Genomic DNA, 24,145 nt, shown 5'->3' with positions numbered 1-24,145 from the left:
CCCGTTACTGCTAGCACTAACCCTAACCTTAAAAACACCCGTCCCTAAGGTGACCAGATTTCTGAAATGAAAACCGGGGACATTTCCAGTTCGGCGGTCAATATATAATTAAAATATCCAATGTTATTATCTATGAAATAAAAAAGGGGGACAATTCCGGTTTCATGTATTTAGTCTAACAGGCTCACTGTGATAGAGAAAACAACTATATTACACAAACACTACAGACAAGACAGAACTGTCTGATCTGAACAGCCATTCAGTGGTCCTGGTAGAATAAGAGCAGAAGAGAACATGAGTAAAATTGAAATAACAGACAATAGTATATGTGAAATACTTAACATCATAACAAAGAAATAAGATGCTGATGAGATTGGTAACTACATAATATACTTATACCAACCTAATCTGTATATTTCTCAGAAGAATGTATTTTCTTCAGGATTGATCTGTCTTTGGCCAGCTTCTCCATGAACGCCTGGCAGGGGAGGTTGAAATTTGTCTTCACAATAAGCATGGTCTTGATGGTAGGAACAGTGAACCTATTTCTTGTTGCTGTCCATATATCATTCATTTGTGAGAACACTCTCTCGACTGGTGCATTACTTCCAGGTAAGCACATGACAACAGACGCTAATCTAGCCAGGTTAGTGTGTGGGATGTCATTCTCTTTGAAGTGGGTAACCACTGTGCTCCATCTCTGACTAAGCAGTGTCTCAGATGTTTTCCATTCTTCAAGCAATCCCCCCTTTAGGAACTCTTGCAGGCCAGTAACCATCCTCATTGATGGTCACATTGGGGCATTTTTCCTGCAGTGTGCCTGCTGCCTTCTGGATCTCTTCACGCTGAGGTTGCCTTTTTCAAAGGAGACAATGTAAATCTTTTAGATTATCTGTGTGCTTTCCCCATGCTTGCAAGTAGTTCACAGCCATAGAGAAGAATGATTGGGATGTTTTGAGAAAGCTCTCTTTAGACATGGCTCCATTTCCCTCTAGCTCTCTCAGAAGTCCTCTGAACAAAACTGTAATGAAGTTGTCATCATGTCTTGCAGTCAACTTTGCCTCAACGTTTCTCAGAATTGCAGCTGACTCCACAGCACAGCGGTCCTGGCCTCCAAGCATCTTGATCGTGTCACTGAATACGGTCAAGTTTCCATGGACAAAGGCCAGCCAAAATTCAGTCAGTGGATCTTCGAACATTGTTCGCAGGACAACAAGGCATTTGTCTTCAGAAAGAAAAAAGGATTCAATGGCACATACATTTTCAGCACTCTTTCTAGAGCAGGGAGCATGGACAAACAGCGAACATTGCTGTGTCCTAAAATGTTATGGTACTTCTGGCCAACAAACTCACAAAAGCCCTTCAGTCTTTCTACTCTGACGGTGAAAATATGAAAATATCTTTGTGAGCAGTTACTCAACATTATATCCAAAGCTGTTCGGGTCATGTTATGAATGATGTGGGCAGGACAACCTAAGTCAATCACCTCCCGCTGCAGAGCATTTTTTACTTTGGTATGGACATTGACCCTCCCCATTGACCCTAATCAGTCCTCCAAAGTTGGTATTTGTGTTGTTGGCAGAGAATGCCACGACTTTGTTTTCCAGGTCACAGTTTTGGATGACCACCAGGACCTCAGCTGCAATTTCCTCTGCTGTTTCTCCGTTCAATTCAACAAAATCAAGCAGTTTTGTTTCTACAGATGTGCTGCCATCATATATCTTACAATATCTGACTACTATTGGCAGCAGCTTTACATGTCCATGATTGGACGCATCAATGGACAGGGACACAAATTCAACCTGGTCTAGGTCATGTGTTACCAAAGTAGTTGCCCATGTTGCTAACACGTTACTCACTATGGCGTCACATTTTGTCCTAGCACATATGTAAACTTTGGCTCATAAAGCTTCTGTGTTGTTGTGCTGTGCAGTCCATAGATCTGTAACTATGATTGTGTCACATAGTGTGGTATGCAAAGACACCCTCCTGCACAGCTAAATCATATTCTTCTTGGGAAGGCTCTACCTTCTTGAAGAATGTGGTGACAGAGGGCATACCAACACGGGCAATCAGAGAGGCTTTATGCTTTTTCGTCTGCTGATGTTCTACCGCTGATGTTCTACCACTGCCGTTCTTCTCCGGCTGCCAATTGAAAGAGGGGTGCAGTGAACCATTCTATCGTCTTGACCTGAGCGTATAAATGGAAATTCTCTCATCATGTTTTTCATAAAAAGTGCATTTCTGTTTCTTGGAAAGAGTCATTGTACCTCCTCTGTCTGCTCTTCTTCACTCTCCTTGTGTCACTCTTCTTACTCGCTTAACTTTTTCTTCTCTTTTCTTCACTCATCTTCCTTCCTTTCCTTTCCACCTCACTCTTCTACACTCTCCTTGCTTCACTCTTTTTACTCCCTTAATTTTTCCTTCTCCTTCCTCTCCAATCTGTATTAATAAATAGTATACTATTAGATAAAATACTTTGGTTAACAGATTCCCATTGCTTGCCTCATTTTTGTATTTTATCTCAAAAACATTGTTTGGAATAATACATTGGCAGGCTCTGTAATCATATCTTTACCTTTTCTCCTCTATCTCCTTCACTCTTCTTCCTATCCAGTCTTCCTCCTCTCCTTCCTCTCCACTGCTAATGTTATCCATGAACATTTCTAAATATATTTTCACACTACTTATTATAATGCCAAACCATTAAAATTGTAATCTACAAAAATATTCTCATAATTAATGGTGCATTCATTTAATATCATATTTTCAAAATAGCCTGTCCACTGCATGTTTATATGTGAACATTTTTTAACCTAGCTACCATGACAGTAGCTAGCTAACCTAGCTAGCTAACTTAGTCTACATAGCTAACGTTAGCTAGCATAACCTATTTAAAACCGTATAGAGCAGATCATCCATCTATATAATATATTGTGACATTATAACATCACTAGCTAGTATCTCGAACGATTGTGACTTACCTGGTGTCACAATTGTCTTCGTCTTCTGACGATAATGCGAAATCGGCATCAGAAAATGTGGACCAAAACGCGGCAGGTACGTGAATGCTCATCTTGATTTTTAATTAATCTCAAAAATGAACATACAAAATAACAAAACACGAAAAACGAACACTCGACAAATAAACAGTCTGGTAAGGCACAAGGCTATACACAGAATAATCACCCACAAATCACACATACAAACACACCCTAATATATGGGACTCTCAATCAAAGGCAGATAGACAACACCTGCCTTCAACTGAGAGTCCCAACCCCAATCAACCAAACATAGAAACACACAACCTAGACTAACCATAGAATTAACTAAACATAAACCAAAACCCGGAATTACTAAATCAAACACCCTTTACACAAACACACCACCCCGAACCACATAAAACAAATACCCCCTGCCACGCCCTGACCAAACTACAAAACAATTAACCTTATATACTGGCCAGGACGTGACAGTACCCCTCCCTTAAAGGTGCTACCCCAGAAGCACCTTAACAAAAAATAACCCCAAGCAACACCAACAAAAAGTCCCCTTTTCTAAAGGGAGGGAAGGGAGGGTGGCTGCCGTCAACGACGGCACTGTGCTACACCCCCCCTCCCCAACCCACCTATTTCTGGAGGTGGCTCTGGCTCCGGCCGTTCCAGGCTGTCGGGCCACTCTGGCATCGCCGAGGGGCAGTCGGACCAGTCTGGCAATTCGGGAGAGTCTGGGTAGTCTGGCAATTCGGGACAGTCTGGGCAGTCTGGCAATTCGGGACAGTCTGGGCAGTCTGGCAATTCGGGACAGTCTGGGCAGTCTGGCAATTCGGGACAGTCTGGGCAGTCTGGCAATTCGGGACAGTCTGGGCAGTCTGGCAATTCGGGACAGTCTGGGCAGTCTGGCCACTCGGGCCACTCCGGCAGTTCAGGGCAGTCTGGCCACTCCGGCAGTTCAGGGCAGTCTGGCCACTCCGGCAGTTCAGGGCAGTCTGGCCACTCCGGCAGTTCAGGGCAGTCTGGCCACTCCGGCAGTTCAGGGCAGTCTGACCACTCCGGCAGTTCAGCGCAGTCTGGCCACTCCGGCAGTTCAGCGCAGTCTGGCCACTCCGGCAGTTCAGCGCAGTCTGGCCACTCCGGCAGTTCAGCGCAGTCTGGCCACTCCGGCAGTTCAGCGCAGTCTGGCCACTCCGGCAGTTCAGCGCAGTCTGGCCACTCCGGCAGTTCAGCGCAGTCTGGCCACTCCGGCAGTTCAGCGCAGTCTGACCACTCCGGCAGTTCAGCGCAGTCTGACCTCTCTGGCGACTGTTGACTGGCGGGCAGCTCTGACGACTGTTGACTGGCGGGCAGCTCTGACGACTGTTGACTGGCGGGCAGCTCTGACGATGACTGTTGACTGGCGGGCAGCTCTGATGATGACTGTTGACTGGCGGGCAGCTCTGATGATGACTGTTGACTGGCGGGCAGCTCTGACGATGACTGTTGACTGGCGGGCAGCTCTGACGATGACTGTTGACTGGCGGGCAGCTCTGATGATGACTGTTGACTGGCGGGCAGCTCTGATGATGACTGTTGACTGGCGGGCAGCTCTGATGAAGACTGTTGACTGGCGAGCAGCTCTGATGAAGACTGTTGACTGGCGAGGCTGGGTTGACGCACTTGTAGCCTGGTGCGTGGTGCTGGTACTGGGCTTACCAGATTATGTACACGCACCTCCAGGCTAGTGCGGGGAGCGGGAACAGGACGAGTCGGACTGGGTTGACGCACTTCGGGGTCCGCACGAGAGACAGGAGCTGGAAACCCAGGGCTATGGAGGCGCACAGCTGGTCTAAATCTTACCTCCTGCACAACCCGCCTTGGCTGGATGGAACTAGTAGCCCTGTACGAGCGGGGTGCTCGTACAGGGCAGACTGGGCTGTGCAGGGGCCTGATGGTAGCCGTGCGTAGAGCGGGAGTTGGGTAGCCTGGTCCTCGGAGGCGTACCGGCGACCAGATGCGCTGCGCAGGCATCCTCCTACCAGGCTGGATGCCCGCTCTAGCACGGCACCTGCGAGGGGCTGGAATAACGCGCACCGGACTGTGCGTGCGTATGGGTGAGATAGTGCGCTCCTCAGCGAAACATAGCGCTCTCCACCCCATACGCTCCTCCATATAACCACGAGTAGCTGGCTTCCGGCTCTTCTTACGCCTAGCCAAACTACCCGTGTGCCCCCCCCAAAAATTTTCTTGGGGGTGCCTCTCGTGCTTCTCCTTCAGCGCGTACTTGGCCTCGTACCACCGCCTCTCTGCCTTGGCTGCCTCAATTTCCCCCTGCGGGCGTCGATAATCCCCAGCCTGATGCCAGGGTCCGGCCCCGTCCAGAACTTCCTCCCAAGTCCACTTCTCCCGCCAGTCCAACTCGAACTCCGTCTGCTCCTTCCTCTGCTGCTTGGTCCTTTGGTGGTGGGTGATTCTGTCACAATTGTCTTCGTCTTCTGACGATAATGCGAAATCGTCATCAGAAAATGTGGACCAAAACGCGGCAGGTACGTGAATGCTCATCTTGATTTTTAATTAATCTCAAAAATGAACATACAAAATAACAAAACACGAAAAACGAACACTCGACAAATAAACAGTCTGGTAAGGCACAAGGCTATACACAGAATAATCACCCACAAATCACACATACAAACACACCCTAATATATGGGACTCTCAATCAAAGGCAGATAGACAACACCTGCCTTCAACTGAGAGTCCCAACCCCAATCAACCAAACATAGAAACACACAACCTAGACTAACCATAGAATTAACTAAACATAAACCAAAACCCGGAATTACTAAATCAAACACCCTTTACACAAACACACCACCCCGAACCACATAAAACAAATACCCCCTGCCACGCCCTGACCAAACTACAAAACAATTAACCTTATATACTGGCCAGGACGTGACACCTGGCTTGAAAAGACGTTTGTGGTGATGTTGTGGATTCACTTGACACTTGCTAGCTTCTGGCCGAGTTTTCCACAGCAGTTTTCTCTGAAACTAGCGTGAGCAAGTAATTAGTAGAAGAAGAGTGAATGAAGCTGCTATAGCGAGCAGCCCTCTCTGTTGGCCTAAACAAGCACAGCGTGATTGAGACGTCAACCGGTAGGCTCTGCTGCCCGGTCTTTCTTGCCAAGTAAAATATTTCACTTTGCGATCTGTTTTTAACGCACATTTAAAAACGGGGACATTTCCGGGGACAGCTCCAGCCGGGGACAGGCGACCAAACTAGCACTAGTCCTAACCCTAAAAACACCCGTCCCATTACCGCTGGAACTAACCCTAACCCTACATACTCCGATCCCGTTACTGCTGGCACTAACCCTAACCCTAAAAACACCTGTCCCGTTACTGCTAGCACTAACCCTAACCCTAAAAACACCCGTCCCATTACTGCTACGACTAACCCTAACCCTAAAAACACCCATCCCGTTACTGCTAGCTCTAACCCTAACCCTAAAAACACCTGTCCTGTTACTGCTAGCACTAACACTAACCCTAAAAACACCCGTCCCGTTACTGCTAGCACTAACCCTAACCCTAAAAACACCCGTCCCGTTACTGCTAGCACTAACACTAACCCTAAAAACACCCGTCCCGTTACTGTTACTAAGTGTAATTTCTGTTTTTGCTTTATGAAAAAAGAGAAAGAAAGAAAAGAGAAAGATGGAGCGTAAAGAGAAAGAAAGGAAAGATAGAGTGTAAAGAGAAAGGGAGAGATGGAGCTTATAAATGTTTAAAGAGGGGGAGAGCAGAATCATCAGTCCAGAGGTCTCCAAGCCCCTTAGTGACACGAGAGAGAGAGAGAGAGCTCCCCCCTCTCTCTCACTCTCTCTCTCTCTGTCAGCTGTGTGTGGGAGAGGGAGGTGCTAGTTGAAGTGAAGGGAGAGGAGGGGGAGAGCAATATTACCATTACAGAACAAGGGAAAAACAAAAAAACTGAGCCCATGGAAAACATATTACAATGAACAGAAATATAAACGAAACATGCAACAATTTCAACGATTTTACTGAGTTACAGTTCATAGAAGGAAATCAGTCAATTCATATAAATAAATTAGACCCTTATCTATGGATTTCACATGACTGGGAATACAGCTGCATCTGTTGGTCACAGATATCTTTAATAAAAGGTAGGGACATGGATCAGAAAACCAGTCAGTATCTGGTGTGACCACCATTTGCCTCATGCATCACATCATATCTCCTTGGCATAGAGTTGATCAGGCTGTTAATTGTGGCCTGTGGAATGTTGTCCCGCTCCTCTTCAATGGCAGTGCAAAGTTTCTGGATATTGGCAGGAACTGGAACACGCTGTCATACACGTCGGTCCAGAGAATCCCAAACATGCTCAATGGATGGCATGTCTGGTGAGTATGCAGGCCATGGAAGAACTGGGACATTTTCAGCTTCCAGGAATTGTGTACAGATCCTTGCGACATGGGGCCGTGCATTATCATGCTGAAACATGAGGTGATGGCGGCGGATCAATGGCACGACAATGGGCCTCAAGATCTCGTCACAGTATCTCTGTGCATTCAAGTTGCCATCGATGAAATGCAATTGTGTTCGTTGGTCGTAGCTTATGCCTGCCCATACCATAACCCCATCGCCACCTTGGGCCACTCTATTCACAAAGTTCACATCAGCAAACCGTTCGCCCTCCCGACACCCTACACGTTGTCTGCCGTCTGCCCGGTACAGCTGAAACCAGGATTCATCTGTGAAGAGCACACTTCTCCAGCGTGCCAGTGGCCATCGAAAGTGAGCATTTGGCCACTGAAGTCGGTTACGACTACGAACTGCAGTCAGGTCAAGACCCTGGTAAGGACGAAAAGCATGCAGATGAGCTTCCCTTAGACGGTTTCTGAGAATTTGTATAGAAATTATTCGGTTGTGCAAACCCACTGTTTCATCAGTTGTCTGGGTGGCTGGTCTCAGACGATCCCACAGGTGAAGAAGCCGGATGTGGAAGTCTGGGCTAGCATGGTTACACGTGGTCTTCGGTTGTGAGGCCGGTTGGACGTATTACCAAATTCTCTAAAGCAACGTTGGAGGCAGCTTATGATAGAGAAATTAACATTAAATTCTCTGGCAAACAGCTCTGGTGGACATTCCTGCAGTCAGCATGCCAATTGCATGCTCCCTCAAAACTTGAGACATCTGTGACATTGTATTGCAAATTTTAGAGTGGCCTTTTATTGTCCATATGTAATGGCTTTCGTCGTAATGAGAAGGGGACCAAAACGCAGCGTGGTAAGTGCTCATATTTATTCATATAACGAAACACTTAAACAAAGAAAGAAAACGAAAGCAAACAGTTCCGTCAGGCAACAGACAACTAAACGGAAAACAACTACCCACAAAACCAGGGGGGAAAAGGCTGCCTAAGTATGATTCCCAATCAGAGACAACGATAGACAGCTGCCTCTGATTGGAAACCATACCTGGCCAAAACATAGAAATATAATGACATAGAATGCCCACCCCACACCCTGACCTAACAAAATAGAGAAATAAACCCTCTCTCTCAGGTCAGGGCTTGACACCCTAGCATAAGATGTACCTGTTTAATGATAATGCTGTTTAATCAGCATTATCTTGGCAAAAGGAGAAATGCTCTCTAACAGGGATGTAAACAACTTTGTGCACAACATTTGAGAGAAATGTGCACATGGAAAACAGATTTTTTTCAGCTCATGAAACATAGGATCAACACTTTACATGGTGATTTTATATTTTGTTCAGTGCAAATATACATTCTGGCAGTGTAAATATACATCCTGACAGTGTAAATATACATTCTGACAGTGTAAATATAATTGGAAGAATCTGGTGTTTGGGTGTCTGACAGGGATGGGAGCTGTAATGACTCCATGAACACTTCACACAGTACAAAAGAGAGGGGGGAGAGGGGGAGGAAGGGAGGGATGAGTGAGGGATGGGGTTGGAGCGAGATATAGAGGGAGAATGAGAGACAGTAAGGGAGATGAGCAGAGAGAGAGAGTATGGTGGAGAGAGAAACAGAAAGCGAGAGAGGCTGATTCAAATGCATTAGTGAGTCAGTGTAACCTTGGTTTTCCCAGTGGAAGCTTTTCAGAAGCTCTGTGTGTGAAAGCAGGGCAGACACCTTTTTTTGTTTGGAGCGGGGCGTTAGCACTAAACGCATTGTGCCTGGTCTCCTAGGGGCACATTAGAACGTTACACAGGGGTGTCACGTCTCTTTGTGTCCTCCAGACCTCTTTGTTAAAAGCTGTGATTATTGACTAAGTTCATGTTTAGATGTTCTTTTAAGAGATATGACATTGAACAATACTGGACAACAGCCAATGTAGTTACAATGTAAAGATCTATAGATGACTAAGATCTGGCACGTTTTTATTAGTACACCATTTATACAAAAGTATGTGGACACCCGTTCAAATTATTGCATTTGGCTATTTCAGCCACACCCGTTGCTGACAAGTGTATAAAATCGAGCACACAGCCATGCAATCTCCATAGACAAACACTGGCAGTAGAATGGCCTTACTGAAGAGCTCAGTGACTTTCAACGTGGCACTGTCATAGGATGCCAGCTTTCCAATAAGTCAGTTCATCAAATTTCATATTGTGAAGTGGAAACGTCGGTTGCAACACTCACTACCAACTTCCAACTTGCCTCTGGAAGCAACGTAAGCACAAGAACTGTTCGTTGGCAGCTTCAGGAAATGGGTTTCCATGGCCAAGCAGCCGCACACAAGATCACCATGCCCAATGCCAAGCGTCGGTTGGAGTGGTGTAAAGCTCGCCGCCATTGGACTCTGGAGCAGTGGAAACGCATTCTCTGGAGTGATGAATCACGCTTTACCGTCTGGTAATCTAACGGACAAATCTGGGTTTGGCGGATGCCAGGAGAATGCTACCTGCCCGAATGCATAGTGCCAACTGTAAAGCTTGGAGGAGGAGGAATAATAGTCTGGGGCTGTTTGTCATGGTTCGGGCTAGGCCCTTTAGTTCTAGTGAAGGGACATCTTAATGATACAGCACACAATGACATTCTAGACGATTCTGTGCTTCCAACTTTGTGGCTACAGTTTGGGGAAGGCCCTTTCCAGTTTCAAAATGACAATGCCCCCGTGCACAAAGCGAGGACCATATAGAAATGGTTGTTGTGATCGGTGTGGATGACTAACCTGCACAGAACCCCATGGAACACCTTTGGAATTAACTGAAACGTGGACTGCGAGCCAGGCCTAATCGCCCAACATCAGTGCCTGACATCACTAATGCTCTTGTGGCTGAATGGAAGCAAGTCCCTGCAGCAATGTTCCAACATCTAGTGGAAAGCCTTGCCAGAAGAATGGAGGCTGTTATATCAGCAAAGGGGGGACAAAACTCCATATTAATGCCAATGATTTTGGAATGAGATGTTCGATGAGCAGATATCCACATACTTTTAGTAATGTAGTGTATGTCAATGTAACACATAGGTAAGAGCTCAACTTCAAAACACAATAAAAGAGACTTGTTATTCGGTAGAATAGCAGAAGCATGAATGGCATATCCTCCTCTCTCTCTGTGTGTCTCTATGAACAGCCATTCCCTGCACACACAGCGGCACCTAGCACTAACTCATGGCTTTAGATGACACAGACATATATCTCCTGACCCCTGACCTGGCTGTCAATAAGGCTACATCATTATGTCTCCTGTCCAACACACACACACACACACCACGCATACACATACGCACACGGATGCACACACACACACACACACACACACACACACACACACACACACACACACACACACACACACACACACACACACACACACACACAGTTATTGAGTTAAAGGTAGCTTCTTAAAGGCTCTTTGCTTGGCTCATTTATTCTCTCTGGACAGGAATGAGTCACACAACAGACTGATGAGGTCACTAAAGGTCAGAGGTGGACCTGGAGTTTCAATACATTTTTTAACTGTGGGTTCGTAAAATAGTGTTAATAAGCAGTAAAACTGTGGTCATTCCACTATATTAATCTGACACAATCTGACAGAATGATAATCTCACAATGAAAAGCACCAAGCAATAGTTGTTATTATATTAGCCTCCTAGGTTATTGTGGGCACCAGAACCAGTACTGAAATACTCTATATGCCCAAAGAACTGGTGAGAAAGCTTATGTATGTTGTGCTGCATTGTACTGGAGAAACAAACAGCATACATACATAGAGTATCATGTGGTTTAGTTTTCACAACTGAGCCTTAGACAGCCACTAGCAAGGACACACACACACACACACACACACACACACACACACACACACACACACACACACACACACACACACACACACACACACACACACACACACACCACACACAGTGGTCCGTGGAGTTTTACAACTCAATACTCTGCAACCTGAAGCATCCCCTCTCCCGCTCTAAAGAGGGAATAATGGAACACTCACTTAGTTCTGACTCATACTTCTCCTTTTGCTCACACACACACTCACAGATACAAGTCCATACACACACACTCATAACACAAACTGCCTCCCAGCAATTCCCAACCTTCTCTATGAACATTATCCTCGCTGCATAGGGGGTTGCCTAAAACTCTGACACACACACACACACACGCACACACACACACACACACACACACACACACACAGACACACACGCACACGCACACGCACAGACACACACACACACACACACACACAGACACACAAACACACACACAGACACACAGACACACACACACACACACAAAAGCACACACACACAAAAGCACACACACACAGCAGGGTGTAGTAACCCACATACCCACAATCTTTATCATTCCTTCCTGGTAAACCACATTGTTTCCCACAGAGCTGCCTTCTCTCTGTATTCTGATTCTCTCTGGCACACACCACAGGAGTGTACTGCACACACCACAGGAGGTTGGTGGCACCTAAATTTGGGAAGATGGGCTCATTTTAATGGCTGGATTGGAATCAGTGGAATGGTATGAAATGCATCAAAATCATGGTTTCCAGGTGTTTGATGCCATTTACTCTGTTCCAGACATTATTATGAGCCTTCCTCCCCTCAGCAGCCTCCAATGACACAGCAGTAGATCTAGATCTTACAGGACCCACAGGGCACTATGACCCATCTAACAGAACCCACAGGGCACTAGGATCCATCTTGGTTGTCTATGTAAAGTGAATCCTAGCACATGCACAAACCAATACACATTATAAACATCGTATCCATTCACATTGAGGTAGGTCATTGTGTTCTTCTTATCCAGACCTACACCATCAACACATGCCACCACACACACAAACACACACACACATTAGAACCACTTACGTTGGCAGCCATCCTTATGCTCCTCGTACCCTGGCTCGCACACACACCTCCCGATGGGCACCAGCCAGCTCCCGTCTGCGCTACAGTACATCCTGGGAGTCTCAAACTCCTGGGAGGCGTTCACACACACCCCTCGCACTTCCACCAAGGCTGAGTCGCCCCCCGTGACGGTGTCGGGGAACTGGGCCAGGTTGAGCACGGTGAGGGGACACTTCTTGTAGAAGATCCTGACAGAGACCAGAGCGATGCAGGCCCCCAGGTCCTGAAAGGCCAGGTAGAACCCCTTCTTACTCACGTTGCTGATGTCACGGACCTCTGTGTTGAGCTTCATCACACGATCTCCCACATCCACCTAGAGGGAGAGTAACAAGATATAGTCAGGGTTTATTTCATCCACCTAGATACAAGATATAGTCAGGGTTTATTTTATCCACCTAGAAACAAGATATAGTCAGGGTTTATTTCATCCACCTAGAAACAAGATATAGTCAGGGTTTATTTCATCCCCCTAGAGGGAGAGTAACAAGATATAGTCAGGGTTTATTTCATCCACCTAAAAACAAGATATAATCAGGGTTTATTTCATCCACCTAGAAACAAGATATAGTCAGGGTTTATTTCATCCACCTAGAGGGAGAGTAACAAGATATAGACAGGGTTTATTCCATCCACCTAGAAACAAGATACAGTCAGGATTTATTTCCAGTGGTGTAAAGTACTTAAGTAAAAATACTTTGAAGTACTAATTAACTTTTTAAGGTATAGGGGGCAGTATTTTCATTTTCGGATGAAAAGCGTGCCCAGAGTAAACTGCCTAATACTCGGGCCCAGAGTCAAATATTTGCATATTATTAGTAGATTTGGATAGAAAACACTCTGAAGTTTCTAAAACTGTTTGAATGATGTCTGTGAGTATAACAGAACTCATATGGCAGGCAAAAACCTGAGAAAAATCCAACCTGGAAGTGGGAAATCTGAGAATTGTAGTTCTTCTTTTGAATCCCTATCGAAACTACAGTGTTTGTGGGGTCACGTTGCACTTCCTAAGGCTTCCATCGGCTGTCAACAGCCTTTAGAAACGTGTTTCATCCTTCTCCTGTTACTGGGAAGAAAATTGGAGCTCAGTCAATGAGTGGACTGCCTATGGACAAAGAACTTGGTGATGCGCGAGCCCACCTGCGCACTGTTCCTTCTTTTTCTTCTTGAATGAATACGCTATTGTCCGGTTGGAATATTATCGACGTTTTATCTTAAAAAGACCCTAAGGATTGATTGTAAACAACGTTTGACATATTTCTACAAACGGTAATGGAACTATTTGACTTTTCGTGTCTGGATTTACGCTCGCGTGTTATGCCTTTGTATAGTGATCTGAAAGCACAAACAAAATGTATTTTGGACATAAATATGTAGTATTTCGAACAAAAATAACATTTCTTTTGAAAGTAGGAGTCCTGTGAGTGCATTCTGACGAAGATCAGCAAAGGTAAGAGAATATCTATAATACTTATTCTGAGTTTAGTTGACCCCAGAACGTTGCGGGTATCTGTATAGCTTGCTTTGATACAACTATTTTACACCATTTTAAAGATACACTTCTCCTTGATGTAACCACATTGTCCGATTTCAAAAAGGCTTTACAGCGAAAGCAAAACATTAGATTATGTTAGGAGAGTACATAGACAAAAATAATCACACAGCCATTTTCCAAGCAAGGACATGTGTCAATAAAACCCAAAACACAGCTAAATGAAGCACTAACCTTTGACGATCTTCATCAGATGACACTCCTAGGACATTATGTTACACAATACATGTATGTTTTGTTCGATAAAGTTCATATTTATATCCAAAAAGAGCATTTTACATTGGCGCGTGATGTACAGAAAATGTATTCCCATCAAAATGGCCGGTGAATGTCCACATCAATTTACAAAAATACTCATCATAAACGCTGACAAAATATATAACAATTATTTAAAGAATTATAGATAGACTACTCCTGGATGCAACCGCTGTGTCAGATTTTAAAATAGCTTTACGGAGAAAGCACATTTTTCAATATTCTGAGTACATAGCTCAGCCATCACATCAGAATCGCATCTCTGCATGTCTGTCAGACATATCAGTGTGGATGACGGATCACCAGCTCAAGCTGAACCTCGGCAAGACGGAGCTGCTCTTCCTCCCGGGGAAGGACTGCCCGTTCCATGATCTCGCCATCACGGTTGACAACTCCCTTGTGTCCTCCTCCCAGAGTGCTAAGAACCTTGGCGTGATCCTGGACAACACCCTGTCGTTCTCCACTAACATCAAGGCGGTGACCCGATCCTGTAGGTTCATGCTCTACAACATTCGCAGAGTACGACCCTGCCTCACACAGGAAGCGGCGCAGGTCCTAATCCAGGCACTTGTCATCTCCCGTCTGGATTACTGCAACTCGCTGTTGGCTGGGCTCCCTGCCTGTGCCATTAAACCCCTACAACTCATCCAGAACGCCGCAGCCCGTCTGGTGTTCAACCTTCCCAAGTTCTCTCACGTCACCCCGCTCCTCCGCTCTCTCCACTGGCTTCCAGTTGAAGCTCGCATCCGCTACAAGACCATGGTGATTGCCTACGGAGCTGTGAAGGGAACGGCACCTCCATACCTTCAGGCTCTGATCAGGCCCTACACCCAAACAAGGGCACTGCGTTCATCCACCACTGGCCTGCTGGCCCCCCTACCTCTGAGGAAGCACAGTTCCCGCTCAGCCCAGTCAAAACTGTTCGCTGCTCTGGCACCCCAATGGTGGAACAAGCTCCCTCACGACGCCAGGACAGCGGAGTCAATCACCACCTTCCGGAGACACCTGAAACCCCACCTCTTTAAGGAATACCTAGGATAGGATAAAGTAATCCTTCTAACCCCCCCCCCCCCCCCCCCTTAAAAGATTTAGATGCACTATTGTAAAGTGGTTGTTCCACTGGATATCATAAGGTGAATGCACCATTTTGTAAGTCGCTCTGGATAAGAGCGTCTGCTAAATGACTTAAATGTAAATGTAAATATCACGGTGAGCTATACAGACACCTGCCAAGTTCGAGGCAACCTAAATATTCTCTTACCTTTAATGATCTTCGTCAGAATGCACTCCCAGGACTGCTACTTCCACAAGAAATGTTGTTTTTGTTCCAAATAATCCATATTTATGTCCAAATACCTCAGTTTTGTTCGCGCATACAGATCACTTATCCAAAGGCATAACGCGCGAGCGTGGAACCAGAGACGAAAAGTCAAAATGTTCCATTACCGTACTTAGAAGCATGTCAAACACTGTTTAAAATCAATCTTTATGGTATTTTTTACGTAAAATTGCAATAATATTCCAACCGGACAATAGCGTATTCATTCAAGGAGAAAAAGAAGGAACAGCGTGCTCACGTGACTGCGCATATCCAATCCCTTTGTTGCCAGGCAGTCCACTCAGAAACTGAGCTCCTATTATCTGCCCAGTGACAGGAGAATGCTCAAACCACTTTCTGAAGGCTTTAGACAGCCAATGGAAACCTTAGGAAGTGCAACATAACCCCATGGATACTGTAGTTTCGAAAGTGACTAGAAAGAAGAACTACAATTCTCAGATCCTCCACTTCCTGGTTGACTTTTTCTCAGGGTGTTGCCTGCCATGTGAGTTCTGTTATACTCACAGACACCATTCAAACAGTTTTAGAAACGTCAGAGTGTTTTCTATCCAAATCTACTAATAAATGCATATTCTAGTTTCTGGGCCAGAGAAGTAACCTGTTTAAATTGGATACGTTTTTCATCCGGCCGTGAAAATACTGCCTACTTTTACTCAAGTATGACAATTGGGTCCTTTTTCCATCACTGTTTATTTCATCCACCTAGAAACAAGATTTAGTCAGGCTTTATTTCACAGTTCTGTTTTTGCCACATGTGTAGTAAGTTGGATGTAAATTGCCCGTAATCACAGGTCAAGAGACAGATCTTCTGGCATCCTCCTAATGGTTCCTGTTAGGATTGGGGGTAGGGTATGCTGATCCTAGATATGTGGTTAGAGGCAACCTCTACATTCAGAGTGTTTCCACTTACCTGTGTGAAGCTCTCATCAGCAGCGATGGTGTCTATCTTGATGTACTGACTCTCCTTGATGAACCACAAGTTGGCGTTGTTAGACTCATAGTAGAACATGTTGAAAGTCTGAATGGACAACACAAAAATTGACATTTATATGTGAAGAATAATTTACGTTTGTTATGCCTTAGCATCTTCTATGGAAAAAGACTTGAACAGAAAGATCACCTCTTTTGCGTGTGACACCCCCTTCAAAATAGCACACTTTGGTTAGGCTAAGATTAAAAACGTGATGTTTCGGTCAACCATGACCTTCATCAAACATAACGCAAGAACAACATTGCCAACATGGCAGGACAGAGTAATGTAAACAATAAGCAGAACATTGGCGACATGACAGGACAGGAGTAATGTAAACAATAAGCAGAACATTGACGACATGGCAGGACAGAGTAATGTAAACAATGAGCAGAACACTGACGACATGACAGGACAGAGTAATGTAAACAATAAGCTGAACATTGTCAACATGGCAGGACAGAGTAAAGTAAACAATAAGCAGAACATTGACGACATGGCAGGGCAGAGTAATGTAAACAATAAGCTGAACATTGTCAACATGGCAGGACAGAGTAAAGTAAACAATAACCAGAACATTGACGACATGGCAAGACAGGAGTAATGTAAACAATAAGCAGAACATTGGCGACATGACAGGACAGGAGTAATGTAAACAATAAGCTGAACATTGTCAACATGGCAGGACAGAGTAAAGTAAACAATAAGCAGAACATTGCCAACATGGCAGGGCAGAGTAAAGTAAACAATAAGCAGAACATTGACGACATGGCAGGACAGAGTAATGTAAACAATAAGCAGAACATTGTCAACATGGCAGGACAGAGTAATGTAAACAATAAGCAGAACATTGACAACATGGCAAGACAGAGTGATGTAAACAATAAGCAGAACATTGACGACATGGCAGGACAGAGTAATGTAAACAATAAGCAGAACATTGCCAACATGGCAGGACAGAGTAATGTAAACAATGAGCAGAACATTGACGACATGACAGGACAGAGTAATGTAAACAATAACCAGAACATTGAAGACATGGCAGAGTAATGTAAACAATGAGCAGATGGACCTCTTTGCAGGTGCCAGGTACTCCAGGCAGGCTGTTACAGTCTCGGAGGGTGAACTTGATCTCGATGTAGACACGCTGGGCTCCGTCGCGGGCGATGTGTCGCGTCCTCAGCCAGTTATTCTGACTGGCCTCCATCACGTTACACACTTGGTAGGTACGCATGGGAGTGTTCCTCTCATCCATCACGCTGATCTCTTCCCACTGCAGAGATAGAGAGGGGGTTGAAGGGAGAGAGGAGTTAGAGGGTTGGGGGGATTAGGGGATGGTGGGAGCGGTCGTGTCATGGTGTGTGCCGGTGTGTTTGTGTCTTGTATGTGTGTGTTTAATTGACTAAAGATTTGTGTAAACTTAAGTAATCACATAATATTGTGTGTATGTATGTTTTCATAAATGTGTATTTGCATGTCCACGTGCAGTGTGTTCAAGAGTTTAAGTGTGTGTGTGTGTGTGTGTGTGTGTGTGTGTGTGTGTGTGTGTGTGTGTGTGTGTGTGTGTGTGTGTGTGTGTGTGTGTGTGTGTGTGTGTGTGTGTGTGTGTGTGTGTGTGTGTGTGTGGTGTGAGTGTGAGTGTGTATGAGAGAGAGAGAGAGAGAGAGAGAGAGAGAGAGAGAGTGACGACACTACTGTCATGACGTTGGCCTCTTTGAGTACAGGGAGGACAGTTGACCCCCTCCCCCCTTGCACCATCCCCCAACCTACCTCCCCCCACCCAGGCCCTGTGTGAAAGGGTCGTAAAACTCTAAGAGGAGAATCTCTTGCCACATGGCCCATAGAGAGACACAGGAAATTCTTCCAACTCACAGAATTGGGGAGCCAAGCGACATTTGTGTTCTGGAGAAGGTATGGAAGACTGGTGAAGAATCCAGCTACGAACTGGTCCGCTTGGTACAATTTTGTGATACTCAGAAGAGACAATATAGCCATATTACCATAAAACTGTTTATATAATAGCCTCAGCGATGAGACTTGCATCCACATGGTTGTATAGAATGTATTAATAAGGATAAAGATATTTGTAATACATTGAGATGCTATGTACTGATGTTAATGTGATAGAATTGTATTTCTGTACCAAGCTTAACCTCTTACATCTAGACGTTCCGCTAGCGGAACACCTGCTCCAATATCCAATGAATGACAAGTTCCTCAAAAATACAAAAACTTCAATTTTTCAAACATATGACTATTTCACAGCATTTTAAAGACAAGACTCTCCTTTATCTAACCCGTGACTGTCCGATTTCAAAAAGGCTTTACAGCGAAAGCAAAAAATTAGATTATGTCAGCAGAGTACCAAGCCAGAAATAATCAGACACCCATTTTTCAAGCTAGCATATAATGTCACAAAAACCCAGAAGACAGCTAAATGCAGCACTAACCTTTGATGATCTTCATCAGATGACACACCTAGGACATTATGTTATACAATACATGCATGTTTTGTTCAATCAAGTTCATATTTATATCAAAAAGCAGCTTTTTACATTAGCATGTGACGTTCAGAACTAGCATACCCCCCGCAAACTTCCGGAGGAATTTGCTAACAATTTACTAAATTACTCACGATAAACGTTCACAAAAAGCATAACAATTATTTTAAGAATTATAGATACAGAACTCCTCTATGCACTCGATATGTCCGATTTTAAAATAGCTTTTTGGTGAAAGCACATTTTGCAATATTCTAAGTATTATAGCCCAGCCATCACGGGCTAGCTATTTAGACACCCGGCAAGTTTAGCACTCACCAATATCAGATTTACTATTATAAAAGTTTGATTACCTTTTGTTGTCTTCGTCAGAATGCACTCACAGGACTGCCACTTCAATAACAAATGTTGGGTTGGTCCAAAATAATCCATCGTTATATCCGAATAGCGACGTTTTGTTCGTGCGTCCCAGACACTATCTGAATGGTAAAGAAGGGTCGCGCGCATGGCGCAATTCGTGACAAAAAAATTGGAAATATTCCATTACCGTACTTCGAAGCATGTCAACCGCTGTTTAAAATCAATTTTTATGCCATTTTTCTCGTAGAAAAGCGATAATATTCCGACCGGGAATCTCCTTTTCGGCAAACAGAGGAAAAAATCACAAAGACGGGGGCGGCCAGGTCACGTGCCTAAGCCCACAGTCCCTTGATCGGCCACTTGAGAAAGGCGATAATGTGTTTCAGCCTGGGGCTGGGATGACGACATTCTATTTTTTCCCGGGCTCTGAGCGCCTATGGACGACGTAGGAAGTGTCACGTTAGAGCAGAGATCCTTTGTAAAACATAGAGATGGCAAAGAAGTTCCAGAAATGGTCAGACAGGCCACTTCCTGTAAAGGAATCTCTCAGGTTTTGACCTGCCATTTGAGTTCTGTTATACTCACAGACACCATTCAAACAGTTTTAGAAACTTTAGGGTGTTTTCTATCCATATATAATAAGTATATGCATATTCTAGTTACTGGGTAGGATTAGTAACCAGATTAAATCGGGTATGTTTTTTATCCAGCCGTGAAAATACTGCCCCCTAGCCATAAGAGGTTAACTCAGTCATCGGCACGCCCCCAGGGACACAGACAGGACCAGGCGTCATGTGACAAGCCTGTTCTATGTTCACTATAACACCCCACCCTGATTTACATTTCTTCAGACCAGGCCTCCACTCCATTGCGAGTTGGCCAATAGGTTTGACCATCCAAGTACTCTACTGAAAGTGAACTATACCACGTGGTTAACTTTTAGACTATTGATACCGACAGAATAAGAACAAGTCTTTGATATTAATTAATAGTCTGCAGCTAGAAATTATATCATTGAACGCGAAGACCAACGAAACATCCATTCTATAACGACATTAATGAATGTCGCTTTGAAAGATCCATTCTAACCGAGAGAGAGAGAGAGAGAGAGAGAGAGAGAGAGAGAACGCGGACAAAACTCTCCAACAGAACGACGCTCCAACAAGGATCCCGACGACACACTGAGCGTAAATATATATTGATTGCAATTGTTCCCAAATGAGTGAGCGTTCATGTGCAAAGGATTAGCATGTCAATTGTTAATATTAATGAACTTTGTGTGTCCTCAACTGACCGTTTATGACCCATTGTTAACCTGTTGGGGCTAGGGGGCAGTATTGAGAATTTTGAAAAAAATATGTGCCCATTTTTAACCTGTTGGGGCTAGGGGGCAGTATTTTCACGGCTGGATAAAAAAACGTACCCGATTTAATCTGGTTACTAATCCTACCCAGTAACTAGAATATGCATATACTTATTATATATGGATAGAAAACACCCTAAAGTTTCTAAAACTGTTTGAATGGTGTCTGTGAGTATAACAGAACTCATTTGGCAGGCAAAACCCTGAGACATTTTCTGACAGGAAGTGGATACCTGATGTGTTGAATGACCTTTAAGCCTATGCCATTGAAACACACAGGGGTTGATTAATGTTTTGGCACTTCCTATTGCTTCCACTAGATGTCACCAGCCTTTACAAAGTGTTTTGAGTCTTTTACTGTGAGATCTGACCGAACAAGAGCCATGGAACGGTGATGGCCGATTAGACTCTGGCGCGCGAGTTCATGTTGGGTACCCTCGTTCCAATACGTTATAAAAGAGAATGCATTCGTCCACCTTGAATATTATTCATGTTCTGGTTAAAAAAGGCACTAATGATTTATGCTATACAACGTTTGACATGTTTGAACGAACGTAAATATATTTTTTCCCCTCGTTCATGACGAGGCTTAGATCATGTGCTAACAACACGGAGCTTTTTGGATATAAATGATGAGCTTTTTTGAACAAAACTACATTTGTTATGGACCTGGGATTCCTGGAAGTGACATCTGATGAAGAGAATCAAAGGTAATGGATTATTTACATAGTATTTTCGATTTTAGATCTCTCCAACATGGCCGTTTGTCTGTATAGCAAAGCATATTTTTCTGGGCGCAGTGCTCAGATTATTGCAAAGTGTGATTTCCCAGTAAGGTTATTTTTAAATCTGGCAAGTTGATTGCGTTCAAGAGATGTAAATCTATAATTCTTTAAATGACAATATAATATTTCACCAATGTTTTCTAATTTTAACTATTTAATTTGTGGTGCTGACTTGACTGCCGGTTATTGGAGGGAAACGATTTCCTCAACATCAATGCCATAGTAAAACGCTGTTTTTGGATATAAATATGAACTTGATAGAACTAAAAATGCATGCATTGTCTAACATAATGTCCTAGGAGTGTCATCTGATGGAGATTGTAAAAGGTTAGTGCATCATTTTAGCTGGTTTTATGGTTTGGTGACGCCTGTCTTTGAATTGACAAAACATTACACACAGCTATTGTCAATGTACTGTCGTAACATAATCTAACTTTATGCTTTCGCCGTAAAACCTTTTTGAAATCAGACAACGTGGTTAGATTAAGGAGATGTTTATCTTTCAAAGGGTGTAAGATAGTTGTATGTTTGAAAAATTTGAATTTTGACATTTATTTGGTTTCAAATTTGCCGCTCTTGAAATGCACCTGCTGTTGATAGGGTGCACCACGGGTGGCACGCTAGCGTCCCACATAGCCCCAAGAACTTAACTGCCTCCTACACCAACTCAGAAGCTAGAATATGCATATTATTGTTCAGGTTTGGATAGAAAACACTCTGAATTTTCTAAAACTGTTTGAATGGTGTCTGTAAGTATAACAGAACTCATATGGCAGTCAAAACCCTGAGACAAATTCTGACAGGAAGTGGATACCTGATGTGTTGAATTACCTTTAAGCCTATGCCATTGAAACACACAGGGGCTTATTAATTGTTGAGCACTTCCTATGGCTTCCACTAGATGTCACCAGTCTTTACAAAATGTTTTGAGTCTTATACTGTGAGAACTGACCGAACAAGAGCCTTGGAACGGTGGTGGCCGATTAGACTCTGGCGCGCGAGTTCATGTTGGGTACTCTCGTTCCAATATGTTTTAAAAGAGAATGCAATCGTCCGCCTTGAATATTATTAATGTTCTGGTTAAAAAAGGCACTAATGATTTATGCTATACAACGTTTGACATGTTTGAACGAACGTAAATATTTTTTTCCCCCTCGTTCATGAAGAGAAGTCCGGCGGGCATAGATCATGTGCTAACAACACGGAGCTTTTTGGACATAAATTATGAACTTTTTCGAACAAAACTACATTTGTTATGGACCTGGGATTCCTGGAAGTGACATCTGATGAAGAGAATCAAAGGTAATGGATTATTTACATAGTATTTTCGATTTTAGATCTCTCCAACATGGCGGTTAGTCTGTATCGCAAAGCGTATTTTTCTGGGCGCAGTGCTCAGTTTATTGCAAAGTGTGATTTCCCAGTAAGGTTATTTTTAAATCTGGCAATCCGGTTGCGTTCAGGAGATGTAAATCTATAATTCTTTGAATGACAATATAATATTTTACCAATGTTTTCGAATAGTAATTATTTAATTTGTCTTGCTGATTGACTGGCGGTTATTGGAGGGAAACGATTTCCTCAACATCAACGCCATAGTAAAACGCTGTTTTTGGATATAAATATGAACTTGATAGAACACAAAATGAATGTATTGTCTAACATAATGTCCTAGGAGTGTCATCTGATGGAGATTGTCAAAGGTTAGTGCATAATTTTAGCTGGTTTTCTGCTTTTGGTGACGCCTGTCTTTGAATTGACAAAACATTACACACAGCTATTGTCAATGTACTCTCCTAACATAATCTAACTTTATGCTTTCGCCGTAAAGCCTATTTGAAATCGGACAACGTGGTTAGATCAAGGAGATGTTTATCTTTCAAAGGGTGTAAGATAGTTGTATGTTTGAGAAATTTGAATTATGACATTTAATTGTTTTCAAATTTGGCGCTCTTGATATTACACCTGTTGGTGATAGGGTGTACCAGGGGTGGGACGCTTGCGTCCCACATAGCCCATAGAGGTTAACAAGACACCAGCCATGCCTGTTTTAGCCCACTAGGGCACATTACTCTACCAATTCTTTGTGATGATAATTACTGTTTGTATACTTTCTGTGAATTACTTAGTTTAGTAAATAAATGATTTTAAGACAATTGATGTATGGATGACTCTTAGTAAAGACTGGGTTCGTGCAGATACAACAATTTACGACGTTTGGAATGAGACTGGACGCGAGGTAAAATACACCATTTAAACCAGAAGATAATCGGCCTATACTATAATAGAATATAATATATAATGTTATAATATAGGAAAGTTATATTAGGAAAATTATAACTTTGTAATCTGAATATTTTCCTTGGTGCCCCGATCTCCTAGTTAATAACAATTAAACGATTAATCAGTTTAATCGCGTGACAATAATTACAGGGAGTTAATTGATAAACATGTCTTCAGTTTAATGGTACCCCAAAGACACGACACTACGGTGGTAGAATTGATTACCAACAACGACGAGACAGCCTACAAGGAGGAGGAGAGGGCCCTCTGAGTGTGGTGTCAGGTAAATAACCTCACACTCACCGTCAGCAAAACAA

General features: G+C 43.7%; 1 protein-coding gene across 4 annotated transcripts in view; it reads right to left on the bottom strand.

The window, feature by feature from the left end:
• The window catches only part of LOC106569453 (ephrin type-A receptor 3-like), a 236,274-nt gene that overhangs the window by 149,639 nt on the left and 62,490 nt on the right, over positions 1 to 24,145 (bottom strand). For all 4 annotated transcript variants that reach the window (XM_082960964.1, XM_082960963.1, XM_045694301.2 and 1 more), the window contains exons 3-5: positions 17,609 to 17,809; positions 16,477 to 16,584; positions 12,385 to 12,736 (exon numbers count right to left, since the gene is read on the bottom strand). In XM_082960964.1, coding sequence (XP_082817090.1) covers positions 12,385 to 12,736; positions 16,477 to 16,584; positions 17,609 to 17,809 — 661 coding nt within the window. The remainder of the gene's footprint in view (positions 1 to 12,384; positions 12,737 to 16,476; positions 16,585 to 17,608; positions 17,810 to 24,145) is intronic.

This window comes from Salmo salar, chromosome 14 (assembly GCF_965601325.2).
Source record: "Salmo salar chromosome 14, fSalSal1, whole genome shotgun sequence".
NCBI classification, from domain to species: Eukaryota; Metazoa; Chordata; class Actinopteri; order Salmoniformes; family Salmonidae; genus Salmo; species Salmo salar.
The sequence above is the reverse complement of the archived record's forward strand: the minus strand, read 5'-3'. Positions and strand labels throughout refer to the sequence as shown.